The sequence below is a fragment of the Sminthopsis crassicaudata genome, chromosome 2 (genome assembly GCF_048593235.1).
Source record: "Sminthopsis crassicaudata isolate SCR6 chromosome 2, ASM4859323v1, whole genome shotgun sequence".
Lineage (NCBI taxonomy): Eukaryota > Metazoa > Chordata > Mammalia > Dasyuromorphia > Dasyuridae > Sminthopsis > Sminthopsis crassicaudata.
The window spans coordinates 425,705,509-425,720,865 of record NC_133618.1 but is presented as its reverse complement, the minus strand read 5'-3'; the positions used below and the strand labels follow the sequence as shown (position 1 = coordinate 425,720,865).

Here is a 15,357-nt window from a genome sequence, read left to right as displayed (position 1 = left end):
CACATATGTAGCTTATATATGTGCATATGTATATATTCTTATATCTCTCTATGGCCATCCTATAAGGAATAAATGACTAGAAGAATGAGTCAAGGAGAAAGAAGTAGGAGAGTAGAAATTAAACCTATTTTAAGGATTAGAGGAGACTAGTTGAGTTGCAAGTTGGTGGCTATCCCCATAAAGGACAGTTGTTCTGGAGGACAGCAGACCTTGAATAGCCATGGATAGAAAAACACTGCCAAATTATTCCACTGGGAAGTAGGACAAAGCAGCAAAAAGGGAAAAAATGCCCTTCAGAGAATCATGTGTACCAAATGATACGAGACCCACCCCTTTTCAAAGGCACAGCTCCCACAGTCCAGCCAGAACCTGATCATTCTGGGAAGGCTGAGTTGGCTGCTTGCATTGGATCTCTGGGAAGGTTTGTTTCCCTTTTTTTTTCTGACCTTCTGATCTACAGTGTGGGAGAAATCATTTTCTCAGGGGCCCTGGAGTGAGGGAGAACAGCTATTCCAAAGAGGTCAGATTCTTGTGGACCCATCCGTCTTTTCTTGTCCTAGCACTGGACTACAGGCTTATGCTGCCTTTGAGGCACTCTACTTTTCAAGACTGTTAGAGATTAGGAATGGAACTGGGTAATGATGAGTGGAGGTGCAGCGTTCTAAGAAATCTAGGTATATAGTTTTCTCTGGCTTCCCAAATCACCAGAAAGTCATGTCCATCTACTTCCATTTTATCTCTTTCAAGCAGCCAAATTCAATGAATGGCATCAAGTCAAGCTCAGTTTTTTTCCAACACTGGGATATGAGAACCAGAATTTCTCCAGAAATATTCAGCAAAGTGAAAAGCAAGTTGTCTAAGCCCTTGCAAAATCTCTTCCTAGTTTCATCTCTCTAGTCCTTCGCAAAGATCCATTGTTTCTCCTTTTGTTTGCCCATCCTTAGAGATGGAATTGGCTACGAACTTGTGGAACCAGATCCATCAACTGTTTGATCCTTGGGATATTCAGGACCATTGGTAACCCATGTATACAATATCAGTCCTGACTGTGCACCACTCAGCAGTAAGGGAAAAGAGTGGACATAGCTAGCAGATATTGGTAAGAGTTGGGTTTGGGTTTCTCAGGATTGGAAATACATTCAAAAGAGCTTAAAAGAGGAATCCTCAAAATAATTCTAGAGGCAAACTTTGTTAGAAATTCTAGATTCAACCACTAGGCCCAATCTAACCTGGCCACAAAAACCCCAAACAAAGGGACTCCTGCACCGACGTAAGAGTGCATTTATTTGATGCTGTTTCTAGTTTAGGAGCAGACGGGACTGCTCCTAATTGAGAACTGGGACTTTGGAGTTCCTCTAGTTTCCACCCCTATGGAAAGTGGGATCTACAGGGGATGAGAGGCAGTGTGGCAAAGTGGTTATGCTACTGGACAGTACTGACAGATATGGGCTTGAGTGTTACCTCTGACATTGCTGGTAAGTCATGGAACTTTTAAATCTTAGTTTGATCTTTTTGTAGAATGAACATAATATCTCCAGTCCCTAATTCACCGGGCTGTGGCAAGGCTCAGATCAGATAACATATGTAAAGTGCTTTGCAAATTAGTGTTATGTAAATATCACCTATTATTAATTATTAAGCTACTTGCCCAAGGTCAAGCAAGAGGCAGATTTGAAATTCAAGCCCAGCCCTCTGGTCTTCTGAACTCCAAATTCTCTTCTTTCTCTTAGTCATACCAAAATTGGACATAGCTCACTGATGCATGAGGAAACACATTAGCAAGATTAAGGCACAGCCCAATTCCTGTCCTTCAATAGCTTAATGTAGGCTCCGACACATCTGGAAGCACGAGTTACAACCACAGAACTACTAGATCTTAAGTCTAACTCCCTCATAATACAGCTAGGGAAACTGAGGCGGGGAGGACAACAAAGTAGTCCAGCTCCACAGGGCGTGAGTGGCAGGGATGGAATTAAAACTCAGTCTTTCTAACTCTGGGTTCAATTCTTTTCATTCTCTTATGCTGCTGTTCTTCATTGCATAAAATTCTATAATAAGCCTTTGGGCCTGTGTTCTTCCTCAATGCCAAAACCTTTTGCTCTTCCATTCCAGGTTTAAAAAAATGTCATGAATAAAAATTTTTCCTTCCCTTTTAAAGCAGAGCCCGTGTACAGCAGTATACCGCAAACTGTTCACCCTGGGCAAAGAGGGCTATGTTGTGTATTACAAAGAAGCAAGAGAAATACCAGGCAGCACCATTGAGGGAGAATATCCACTGTGGCCATCAAGTGCAGCGACTGAGGGAACTTCAGTGGTTAATTTAGTAAAGGAGAAATAAAGGAAGTTCTTCAAGCACTGAACAATGCCTGGTTTAAAAAGAAACCGCAAGCAAACCCCAACCCCCAGCCCCCAGTTCCTCTTCAGATGCTGATGCTATTTATGGCAGTGACTAGGCAGGTTAAAACAGGCCATTGTCTCATTTTCTCCTCACATAGCAGGTCATCGAGAGCAGTGCCTGTGATGCTCTCAGCGGCCTGGGCCACCCTTTAATAGTTTCCCAATCTCTGCACTTAAGGATCAAAGTGGAGCTAATGCTACTGAGCTGTAACTAGGGCTGAAATAAGAGTTGGTAGGACGGGGAACTAGAGGGAAAAAAGATGTTCACCATCAGTCTTCCTGACTGTAAGCTCTCATACCTAATGCCAGCTGTGCTCAGGCAAATTCTAAAATCTAAAAAAAAAAAATTGGTATTTTTCTTTCTTTAAAATTTTGTATTTCTAAGTGAGGTTTAGCTGTTATTTTTAGAAAAATAATTTTAATTTCATTAAATTTTAGTATCTTTGGTTTGATAACTAAAAATAATGTCCTTTATGATTAAGCAATAAATGTTTGCCTTAAAAACAATAAAATTCAATGGGTGCACACCTTAATGAAATGTATTGCACACAACTATGCTCCTCACACATCTGAGGGGCTCATAGTTCCTATGCCAGGAGTCAGAATCACCACAGGCTCTTAATCTAACTCCCTCACAGTACAGCTATGGAAACTGAGGCCGAGGGATGGCAATAAGCACTCACAAATGCTTGCGTGAAGAATATAAGCAGAAAAACAATGGGATAACAGTCAATATTTTCTCTCTTTAAATCAAAGTCCCCTTGAAATAGACAGTTAAGTTCTCTGTTATCTGACACTCCTGGGGAATGGGCTGTTCTGGTGAATCCAATTTAGTAACCATATATACCATATACTGGTTTACTATTTTTCAGAGACTCAGTGTACAAAGATACACACAATATGGAAGCTACGTTGGGCATAATTTACTCTTTCTTTGAAGAGACACAAGGTCCATTTGGCTTGGGGCACCGACAGGTTAATTTGTCAGGTTCCTATAGTGCGCCTGTCGATTTAGGTCTTCCTGATACCAAGGTCAGATCGGTAGCCACTCTGCCACCCTGTCTCTCAGCGAACATAATCCTGACACTACTTCTAAACAGAAGGGGTAGAAAGCACAGTCTGTCTTGTCTTCTGGTCTCAGCAAGATTGGGGACGTAGCTCTTCGAAAACATCAATAAAAAGGCTGAGTGAGAACTTCGAAGATCTCCTGGCCATTTCTTTTTACACCTCATTTTAACTCAACTTGACAGAATTGTTTTTCATTCACAGCTTCTCAACTCAACAGCCCTTGGCTGAGCTCTCCTGCTGCCACTGGGGATCAATCACTGCCTGGTCTCTGAATGAATTAGGAAAAAGGAAGAACATACAGAAATTCTACCAAATAAGGTTTTAATTGTAGATCTACTCTCTCCCTTACGCCCTACCTAGGATGCAAGAACCTAAGGAGCCAAAACTAATTGACTACAACTTCCTCTTCCATTTTTACTTGTTTTCCCTCTGAAAAAACTGACTTGATTGAGATTTGTCTAAAAAGAAGTATCTCTTACACATTTATTATCTTTATCATCTTTCATGTCCTATATCTAAGTTGATCATCATGATAGCTTCTGCAAGGCAGATGGGAAAGGCATTATTATCCCCATTTGACAGATGAGAAAACCTAGGCGCAATGACATGCCTTGACTAAAGCCTCCACAATGAGTTAGAAGCAGAAATGAGCCTGGAATCTGGAGGCAGAGCAAGAAGGGGGCATCTTTTGAATCCCAGGTTAGCACTCTTACCACTTCTCCAAAAAGAACTCCCAAATAGATCTCGCTGGCTCTCGTGCAATAATCCTTAATTCCCTTACTTCTGGAACTCTTGGGAAATGACTTCCTTTAAAAGGAAAAGCAGCACGGACTATGGCAGAGGCCAGCTGGTACATTTTTATTCATTTGCTCCCATGGGTAGTGGGGTGGATGACTCAAGAAGAGCATCTTGAACAAGGACCCATGATATGCCCAATGTCACCTCAGGATCTCTCTAGTAGCAGTAACAGGATGATCAGGAAAAGAAACATGTAAAGTTAGACCCTGTTCCTCAAGGAAGGTCAGCTAATCTTAAACAATCCTCCTTAGAAAAATGCAATGAAGAGGGTCCCACTTCAAGATTGTCAGCTGATGCCATAATTATCAGTTAACACCTTAAAAGCTGACAATCCACTAGAGATTAGTTGACAGTTAACTGACAACATGACCAGGAGAGAGCGGCTAGGTAGCATGGAGTCTCAGGAGGGAAGTTAATGGGAAGCCAATAAAAACAAATTTCCTATTCTAAATTTATCCTAGGTTGGAGAATGGATCCTGGGCTTTACTACTGAACATCACCTTATGTGCCCCAGATTGCCAACCCTGGGCCAAGTGGCTGAAGTAGTGAACTGAAGAATCTTGGGTTCTAGCTAAGCTACAAATGACCTCTGAGTAGGCCCCTGCCTCTCTATTTTAGTTTCTGCTTTATGGAGGGCCTCCTAATTGTAAAGATTAAGAAGATAATATTCTTAAAAGTATTTGGAGACTGGGGGAATGGGGGAAGGTGCACGGTGCATAAAATTCTATTCTGCAGAGCAGCTGTGAGGGTAATGCATCTTCTGGGAGAGGTCAGAGCTCTAGCTCTGCTGCACCCTGGGACCAGTGAAATCACTCTCAAAAGATGAAGATAAAAAGAGAAAACAAACCAAAAATCAAAATCCAACAAGTTGCTTTTTTTTTTTTTTTAAACTAAGCACCCAGACACAGCTGTTCATATCTGGGGTTGTAAACAGTGCATTGATGATCTAAGTTTCCTTCTCAAATATTATTATCCAAGTAATATTTCTGGTTGGGTAAAAACTGAAAATGTTCAACAGTCACTCATCCAATAGCTTCTGAGGAGGGAAAAACCATGGAAAAGGGCACAAGCCCTTGATTGCAGCTGGTCCTCAATTCCTTGGATGTTCTTTGAGAAGCTCCTGACTGAGGGCTTCTGGAGAGAGCTTGGAGGATGGCAGGGGCGGGCTCAGTGGAACCAGGAGCTCCCACCTCCAGTAGTTTAGAATTCATACACATTCATTCTCATTCACTCTTCCTCCTTCTCTCTCACACTCATACACCCTCTCACTCTCTCATTCTCTCCTTTTCTTTTCTCTCTTCATTGTCCCCCAACTTCTCTCTCCTATATCACCAACTGAACTATCTCCAAGAAGCATTGCACAAAGTTTGCCATTTTCCCAGCTGGGCAACACTGGGCCTTAGAGAAAGCAAGTACATATGCTACAGTGATTACATGTGACAGTGCCTGTGATCATCTATAGGACGGTATCTTTAGGAAAAGCACTAGATCACCAAAAGCAGCTACCCTTCTTCCCTCGGACCTTCTGCCAAGTTCCTTAGCTAGGGCAGATCCCTGACTTTTCCTACCATTAAAAATGCTTCAGAAGAGATGGGTAAACCTCTTGGCATAGGATCAGTCACTGGCAGTGGGTGGCAAGGCATGGTTCCGTTTTGTTTAGCGAAGCCCCTTTGCCCACCTGAACAGCGGTGAGCTTGGGGTGTGACGGAGGGGCTAAGGCCGGTAGATCTTAATGACATCCTTGATGGTGCGCCGGCAGATGGGGCAGCAGGCATTGGGCTGCTTCCTCAGTTTAAGACCGCAGGTGTGGCAGAGGCACATGTGGCCACAGGTGTAGATGACCATGTCTACTTCACTGTCAAAGCAAATGGTGCACTCGCCATTCTTGTTGCTTGGAGGCTCCGGAGGGGAGAATGCAGGTGATGTCGGAGGGCTCAGAGGTGAGCTTGGAGCAGTCACTATACAAAAGAAAAACAAGAAAAACACAAATGTATACTTCTCCCCCCCAAAAAAAATCTTATTTTTTTAAGAATTAAAATTCACAACCCACATTCACAACCCTCAGTTCCATTCCACCAAAAGCATGAATCTTGATCTTAGCACAAGATAATGCAAAATACACATGGCAAACACATAACCCCAGATATGAAACAAACTTCAGTAATAACACTTGAAAAGAATGTGGGAATAACTCTTGAAGCAAAGGGATTATATATTAGTAAGAAAAGTGTCTATATTCCACTTCTGCCTTTATATAGGAGGTTTTATTATGTATGAAAAGAATTGTCTCTTTGATTTTAGCTCTTATAATCCTTCAAAGTACAATTTAGCTGCCAGCTCCTAGCTGAGGCTTTTCCTGACCTCAAAAATCACAACCTTTCCCAACTCCAAGCCCTACACTGAGAACCCTCTCCCTCCTAAACTTAATTTAGATTATTCATATATAGATATATATTTGTGTACATGCTATAACTTTCTTCTCTCTCCCAAGTGAACATAAATTCTTTGAGGGTAGGGTCACTTCCAATGATCTCACTTTGGATATCAAGATAAGATCAAAATAGGTACATGAATTATTCAAAAAGGGTGATGTCATAAGCAAATTAGGGGAGCATGGAAAATGTTACCTGTCAGATAAGGGAAAAATTTATGACCAAACACAAGAAGTTAGGAAATAAAATGGATAATTTTGATTACATTAAATTACAAGGGTTTTACAAAACAAAACAATGTAGTCAAGTTTAGAAGGAAAGCAGAAAGTTGGGGGGAAATTTTTTACAAATTTTTCTGATAAAGGGCTCATTTCTCAAATATATGGGGAACTGAAACAAATTTATAAAAATGCAAGTCATTCCTCGATACATAATCAAAAGATACGAATAGAGTTTTCATACAAAGAAATCAAAGATATCTATTATCATGTGAAAAAAATGTTCCACATCACTATTGACTAGAGAAATAAAAATTAAAGCAAAAATTAATTAATTAAAGCAACTCTAAGATACTTCGTACCTATCAGATTGGTTAACAACATAGAAAAGGAAAAGGAAAAATGTCGGAGGGGATGTGGAAAAATTGAGACACTAATGCATTGTTGATAGAATTGTGAATTGCTCCAAACTTTCTGGAGAATAATTTGAAATTATATACAGAAGGCTATAAAACAGATTTATATCCCAAAGAAAAAGGCAAAGGACACACACACATACACACCCACAATTATGTATGATAACTCTTTTTATGGTGGCAAAGAATTAGAAATTGAGGGAATACCTATCAATTGGGAAGTGGCTGATCAAGTTGTGACCTCTAATTGTGATGGAACACTGCTATATGAACACTATAAGAAATGGTGATCAGGATGGTTCAGAAAAATCTGAAAAAATGTATATGAATTGTTGCAAAGTAAAGTGAGCAGGACATTATACAATTTTGCATACTGTACAAAAAAGAACAATAATAATATTGTTTGATGATCAATTGTGGATGATTTACCTATGATCCAAGACAATTCTGATAATAATGAACGATAATTATAATGAACGATATTATTCACCTTCAGAGAGAGAAGTGATGCACTCAAAATGCAGATTGAAACATACCTTTTTTTTTCACTTTTAAAATTTTCCTTTTTTGCAACATGGCTAAAATATAGTATTGTGTTTTGCATCATTTCACATGTATAATTAATATCATATTTTTTGGTTTCTCAATGAATATGGGAGGGATGGGTGGAAAGGAGAGATTTGGAGCTCAACATTTTAAAAAAGAAATATCAAAATAAATAAATAATAAATATATTTAAAAAAAATTTTTTTTCAAGAGGCTAAAGACATTTTTATTAGTAACTTTATATTTTGAGTACCTAGCATAATGACCTTATATCATTTAATATATATTGAATTAAATTAAACTGGATCTAATGAAAAGAAAAAAGAAAATTTCTAAGGAAATTTGCCCATGTACCACCACATTAGCTAAATGCTCTCTTAGTAGAAACAAGCTATACAAAGGAAAAATGAAACAGCTTTTCTGATAGCACCTGTTATAAGGGTCATTATAGCTGGTCTCAGAGGAAAAAGTTGGAGGTAGAATAAAGTCTCAAATTATGTGTGAAAAGAAGTCCCCCACAGAGGCAGAAATCATTCAGAATGGTTAATCATCCACCATTGAATCAATAGAAGCTCTGAATCTGGGAGACAAGGATACAAAAGATACAGAGAGAAAGATGTGGGGGCCAAGGGAGGATATAAGGCTTCATATGTGCATGGCAGGACCTAGAGTTGGTTAGGGAAGTGAGAACAGATAGAGCTAGTGAATGACAACATTTTTCACTGGGGCTTTTGATATATGATAACCGAAATGTCTCATTGAAGTTCTTCAGCTTGTCCCACTGGGCAATCCTGGTATTGCTGGGAAGACAGATATTCAATTGGTGATCCATAAGTATTTTTATAAGAGGAAGGGTCCATATTGTTTCAAGGTACCTAAAGAACCCTGAGGGACTTGGAGGAATGTTCACCATTACATTTCCATATTCACCTCCTAATCCCAGGACAAGAAAATAGTAGGAAGGAAAATAAACAAGGATGTGAAGTTGCTGGTAAGAAAGTGTGGGCTGAGGGAAAAGATTGGCGATAGTACCAAACCGCCAGAATTGCTGTGAAGATAAAATGAGATAATATTTGCAAAGAGTTTGGCAAACCTTAAAACATTACATGTTATCATTTGTTCTGACTATTGTGATCACCTTCTGTTGGAACTGATCTAGCATGTGAATGTCCTTCTTAAAAGTGTGGTGCTCAGAACTGAATGCAGTACTTCAAAAAAGTGAGTTCATCCTCTTCAAGGAGAGGTTGAACAACTAACTGTCAAGGTTTCTGTAGAGACTATTCTTGTTCAAGAACAGGCTGGACTCAATGGCTTCTGGGGGGGGGCATCCCAATTCTGGAATTTGGGCATAGTATTATGGCATTATTACCTCCCTTATTCAGGCTCCTATGCTTCTATTAATTCAGGTTAAGACTATATTAGTCTTTTTGCTTGTCATACCATAAATGTGCATTCCTTAAACTTGTTTTTGTTTGTTTGCTTGTTTATTTGTTTTGCTGAGGCAATTGGGGCTAAGTGACTTACCCAAGGTAAGTGTTAAGTATCTGAAATCAAATTTGAACTCAGGTCTTCTGACTTCAGGGCTGGTGCTCTATCCACTGAACCATCTAACTGCCCCTCCTATTAAACTTGTGCTCCTTCTGTCTCTTTTCCTATCAGCTATTTTCTAGCCATTCTACTTCCTTATTCTTGTGCAATTGATTTTTTGAATCGAGGTCAGGGAAATATTTACATTTATCCCTATTACACATCATTTTATTGGATTTAGTTCCTTCTGTTAGCCTTCTGAGATTTTATCTGGATCTTGAGAATCTTATCCAAGATGTCAGTCATCCCTCCCAATTTTCTGTGCCATTTGTAAATTGAATGAATGTGAAAATTGTTGCTGTTCATGATCCCATGCACCTTAGCACATCAGGACCTCCTAGCCTCCCTTATCCCTCAAAGCCTGTCTAAGTTTATATTCACTGTTACCATGACACCATCTTTACATCTCATCCTCTACTTCCCCTTCTCCTTTTGCCTTTAATCTTTCACAATATTAGGGTCTTTTTCAATGCATCCCATTTTCTCATTATATGATCAAAGTATTTAAGCTTCAGCTTGAGAATTTGACTTACTAGTGACTCTCCTAAAGTAGTTTCATTAAATATTGATTGATTTGACCTCCTTGCTATCTAAGGGACTCACAAAAGTCTTCTCCAGCCTCACAATTAAAAAAAGCATTGATTTGGTGGCAGTTCAGTTTTCCTTATGGGTTATCTCTTACAGCCATAAATTGCCACTGAAAAAAACCAGTTTTGACTACATGGTCAGCAAAATGATGTCTCTCCTTTTTAAATATGTTGCTCAGATTTGTCGTAGGAGCAAGTGTCTTTTAATTTCATAGTTACAGTCATCATCATCTACAGCGATCTTTGAGCCTAAGAATTTAGAATTGATGCTGCTTCCTTTTCTTCTCCCTCTATTTGCCAGGAAGCGATGGAAACACTTGCCAAGATTTTACTTTTTTTTAATATTAAGCTTCAAGCCAGCTTTAATATTTTCCCTTTTTACCCTCATCAAGAGGCTTCTTAATTCCTCCTAATTTTTTGCTATCAGAAGCATGATAAATAACTCTTTATTCAACTTATTGATAAACAAAGTCAAATAGAACCAGACCAAGGGGTTCTTTGCCCAGGCCAATATAATTGGATTCTTGATCCTGGATTTCTCCTTCATATTCTCTTTATTTTTTATTCCTCTTCCCTACTCATGCTTCTTCTCTCTCTGAACAGTGCTTTTCCAATGCTATTACTTTTTTTCTCCCCAAACGGTTTGCTCTGTACCCATGGTCTGAGAGAAAAACAACCAGGAGTGTGACTTTGCATTCATATTCCTTCTACGCGGGTCACACAAGTTTTGTTGAACAGTTTTCCCATCAGTACTGGCGCATACCTGGGAAAATGAACTCTCAACAATACCCTACATTCACCTTTCTAGTGATAGGTGGGAGAGTTTATGAAACATTTAAATTTAAACCAATCCGAATAGCAATCTATTAGAATTTCTCTAAAGACTGAACTCCATCTAGGAAATAGGAAAACCATAGATATATAATTTCCCTGCGACTGCCATGTAATTTATATGTGTGTGTGTGTGTGTGTGTGTGTGTGTGTGTGTGTGAGATGTTTTATAACATTGCAATATATAACCTATATAAAATTGCTTACAATTGCACATTTATATATGACAACCAAAAAAACCCTATTGTAATCTTAACCTGAAGGAGAGAAGAGAGATCTCAACTTTTATAAAAAGTGAATGTTAAAAATTGTCTTTCCATGTAATTGGAAAAAATAAAATACTATTAAAATAATTTACATATATATGCATATTATATATATATACACACATACATACCTCTATGTATATGTATATATGTGTATATACTGTCTCTTCTCAAGTAATTTCCAACTAACAATTGTATTATTACTGTCCTTTTGGTTAGCCAACAAGAATTTATTAACTACCTACTCCACACTAGGTACTGTACCAAGTGCTGCTTTGGGCCTCGGTTTTAGATTTTTCTCTTCTCATCTCCCCAGCATCACTATCTGGCATAATTACACCAGCAGAGGTGGGAGTGTTACACAGAGAGAGTGCAAGAAGGGAATTGGGACAGCAAACCAAAAGTCCTTGGACAAGACCTCAGAAAATACAGTTTTAGCTTGAATGGGAAGGTGACTCCTAAGGCGGCAGCCTCAGACCACCCCGCTCTGAATTCAAAGGGCTCCTTACCAAGTGAGGACTCAGAAGCTGAGGAGGACCTGTTCACACTGAAGGCCATGTCTGAGTCACTGTCGTACTGTGAGCCGCTGGGGGATCCTGAGGGAGAAGCAGTCACTGGGCTAGACTGCAATGTGCCTACAAAACCAAAGGCAGAAAAAAAGTCAGGCAGCTGCATCTGGATAAACCTGAGGAAGGAAGCAATTCCTCCCATAAAGACCAAAGTATTCCTTATCTACATCATCATCACTGAGGAGGGAAATAGATGTGGAAGGGGAAGATCCAGGTTTGAATGTTGCTGCTTGTGGGTCAGTCACTCAACTGCCTTAAATCTACCCTTCTATAAAATAAAGTTTATACTATGTAGTCAGTTTGCCTTTTGGGTTGTTGAAGAAAAGAATTTATTATTATTATTATTATTAGTGATAATTAAATTGAATTAGATTGGAATTTACACTTAATTTGATTTAAATTTGATAACAGTAACAATAATAACAATAGGTATGCTGGAGCTCAAACAGGTTTGAGAGCCAAATGCAATATGGTCAATGTGAGCATTTATATTTCAGAAATCAGCAAATGTTACAAATCAGGACTTGATTTATTGTTTTGTTGATTGCGTAAAGATTTAAGAAAATGATGGAACAGATGTTAATAATGCAAATTAAACTTAAAAATTTTGGAGAACCATGTTGCAGCACATCCTGGAAAAATATACATTTATTCAGTGCCATAAAGTTTGTAAAACACTTTAGTTCTGTTGTCTCATTTGATCCTCACAACAAACTGGTCAGATATGTACTATTATTATTTTTTATTTTACAGATGAGGAAACTGAGGCAAACAGAGGCTAAGTGCTTTGCCCAAGTGATCTGCCAGAGATCTACAGCTAGTAAATATCTGACAATGGATTAGAATTCAGATCTTCCTGATTCCAAGTCCAGTGCTATATAATCAAATTTTATTCATTATATTTATATGTGTCTTTGTTGTGTCTTTTGATAAACTCAACTCTTCAAGGAGAGAGTCTTATGGTATACCTAGTCCAGTCTCCTCCAGGTGCCTAATAAAAGGCTGTGCAAATGATGGGAGCTTAAAGAATGAAGGCAGAGGTAGTTCCCAGGTAACACATCAATCTGCTATCATCTTATTGTTAGACATCACAAACTCGTTGGTTTTCCCCAATTCATTTTTGTTCCACCCAACATTTTAACAGAAATAGCAGCGGTGGCTCGTGGGCACTCTGTGTTTTAAGGTGATTTTCTTCATAGCAGATCTCTGAGGTAGCTAGTACAACCTAACTATTTTGACAGGGGAGGAAACCGAGTCTGAGCAGCCGAGGTGGCGGTGTCAGGATGAGATCGTTCAGTGCTCTTGGGACTCACATAGGTTAGAACCCGACATGGGATTGCCTGGGGACAGCCCAGCATCCTGGCTCCTAACGGACTGCAGGTAATGTCTGGCCCATGGGTCTGCTGCCATCTCCTTTATTCTAGATTGGTGGGAAGAGGTGCCACCTGCTGACACGTTCCTCCAGACATTTCCAGCTTCCCAGCCCTGATACTTCTCCCACCACACTTCTGCTTCCCAAGTCTGAAGAAGCCAGAGCAGTGTCGGAGGGGACATGAGCACTGGGGCATGGAGAATATGGTATGTGGGGTACGGGGCAGAAGGCAGTGGCGGAGCACGGAGACACACAGAGCAGCGACCGCATCGGCTGGGTTTGAATCTGTCCACTTGCCCAGAGCTAAAACAGGTATTTCAATCGGGTGTTCCAGACCTGGTCTAGTCCCACCTTGTAAACTCCTGGAGGGAAGGGTTCAAGTCTCCGGCTTCTTTATTGTCTTTGAGGATATGCTGTTTGGGACCTTTCATTTATGCATCAAAGCCTGTGTTAGCATGTTGCTTACTTTTCAGTTAACATCTCAGTTTTATATACTGAAGCAGTGTTTTGGACAACACACAGTGAAGGCTATGGGGGATGACCAAGGCTCACAGGGAACCAAATGGCAGAAGTGAAAAAGCGACTGAGGGCGCAGCTGGGTGGACAGTGGAGAGCGCTAGACTTAGAGTCATGAAGACCTGAATTACATTTACAAGCTCCGTGATCCTGGGCAACTCACCCTTTGCTTGCCTCAGTTTCCTATATGTAAAATGGGGATCATAAGAACCCTTCTTCACAAGGTTGTGGTGAAGATCAAATGAGCTAACGATTGTAAAGCTAATAAATGCGTAGTATCTGGTACCTATTAAGCCCTACATAAATTATTATTATTGTTTATTTCATATTATATGATCATATTACATATTATTGTTTAATATTTATCAGCATCAGCATCATCAGCATCATCCCAGAGGCAGTACACCTGGGTTTAAATTTTGGCTCTGCTACATACTATTTTTGCTGTTTGAGTGACACTGGGCACTGTTTTCCTTGTTTGGTCTCAGTTTCCTTATTTGTATATGAATAGGGTTGAGCCAGAGCAGTGATTTTTATATTTTTTCATGTTTTAGACTCCTTGGGGAGACTGGTGAAGTCTACAGGCCCTTTCTTAAAGGTTTTTAAATGCATAAATAAAAATGCCTAGGAATACAAAGGAAACCAAAGGGAAGTGAAAATAAAGCTATTTTCTCCCATCAGAGTTAATTGAAATCCATCCAAAACTTGTCCCCTTTCCCCCAAGAACTCTGGACTAAATAAATGATGGCTAAGCCTCTTCTAACCTTAAATTCTATGTTCTTCTATTTCCTCCTGAATTGTCAGCTCTTTCTACTGAGCCATTTTTTCCCACTCAGGCTCAGGTGTGGGGAGGTGAAGAAAAAAAGAACTGATGAATGAAGAACTTTGCCTTATTCAACTCTTCCAAGCAGGGAAGGAGCCCCTCTCTTGCCATCTGCCAGGAGCAGGGGAGGCTCAGGCGAGTCACAGCAGCTGCTGCTGCCTCAGCATTCGGCTTTCAGGTCAGCAGGTGGATGAGCAGGGAGGGAGCCTTCAATTAATCAGTAAGTATTGGCTGAGTTTCTGCTGTGACTGAGCTCGCTATCTTGGGGGACCAATTCACAGTGGCAGATTGAATAGATATTAAATTAGGGGTTCTTAACTTGTGGTCTTTGAACTAATTTTAAAAAATTAATATAATTAACTACCTACATATTCTATTTTATACATTTAAAAACATTATTCTGATAAAGAATCCATAGTCTTTATGACACATTTTACCAGGCACATTGATAAATAAATCAACAAAGGGGTCCATGATACAAAAAGGTTGTGAATCCCTGTACTAAAGAGAAAGCACATATGTATTTTGAGGAAGTAAAAAAGAGAAATGAAAGTCCAACATAGATAAAAGTATTTATAGCAGCAATTCTCTATACTAGCAAAAAAAAAAAAAAAAAAAAAAAAGAAACAATCCTTTTACAAATCTCATTTGATCCTTACAACACCTCTTGGGAAAGAAGTGCTATTGCTATCCCCATTTTATAGATGGAAATTGAGGTAGGCAGCAATTAAGTGACTTGTCTAGTGTCACACAGTTATTAAGTATCAAAGGTAATTTTTGAATTCAGGTCTTTCTGATTCCAGGTCCAGAATTCTAGTCACTACGTCACCTAGCTGTCTAAGGAAAATGGTGCCTGATGGGTTGGGGAATGATTGAACAAATCATGTTATGCAAACATATAGAATATTATTAGACATTAAAATTATGAATA

At 39.4% G+C, this 15,357-nt stretch overlaps 1 protein-coding gene across 2 annotated transcripts in view; it reads right to left on the bottom strand.

Annotated features, from left to right (window-relative positions):
* Positions 1-2,406: 2,406 nt before the first annotated feature.
* NEURL1B (neuralized E3 ubiquitin protein ligase 1B) overlaps positions 2,407-15,357 on the bottom strand; it is a 106,495-nt gene continuing 93,544 nt past the window's right edge. For both annotated transcript variants that reach the window (XM_074292080.1, XM_074292078.1), the window contains exons 4-5: positions 11,656-11,781; positions 2,407-6,221 (exon numbers count right to left, since the gene is read on the bottom strand). In XM_074292080.1, coding sequence (XP_074148181.1) covers positions 5,977-6,221; positions 11,656-11,781 — 371 coding nt within the window. In that variant the 3' untranslated portion in view covers positions 2,407-5,976. The remainder of the gene's footprint in view (positions 6,222-11,655; positions 11,782-15,357) is intronic.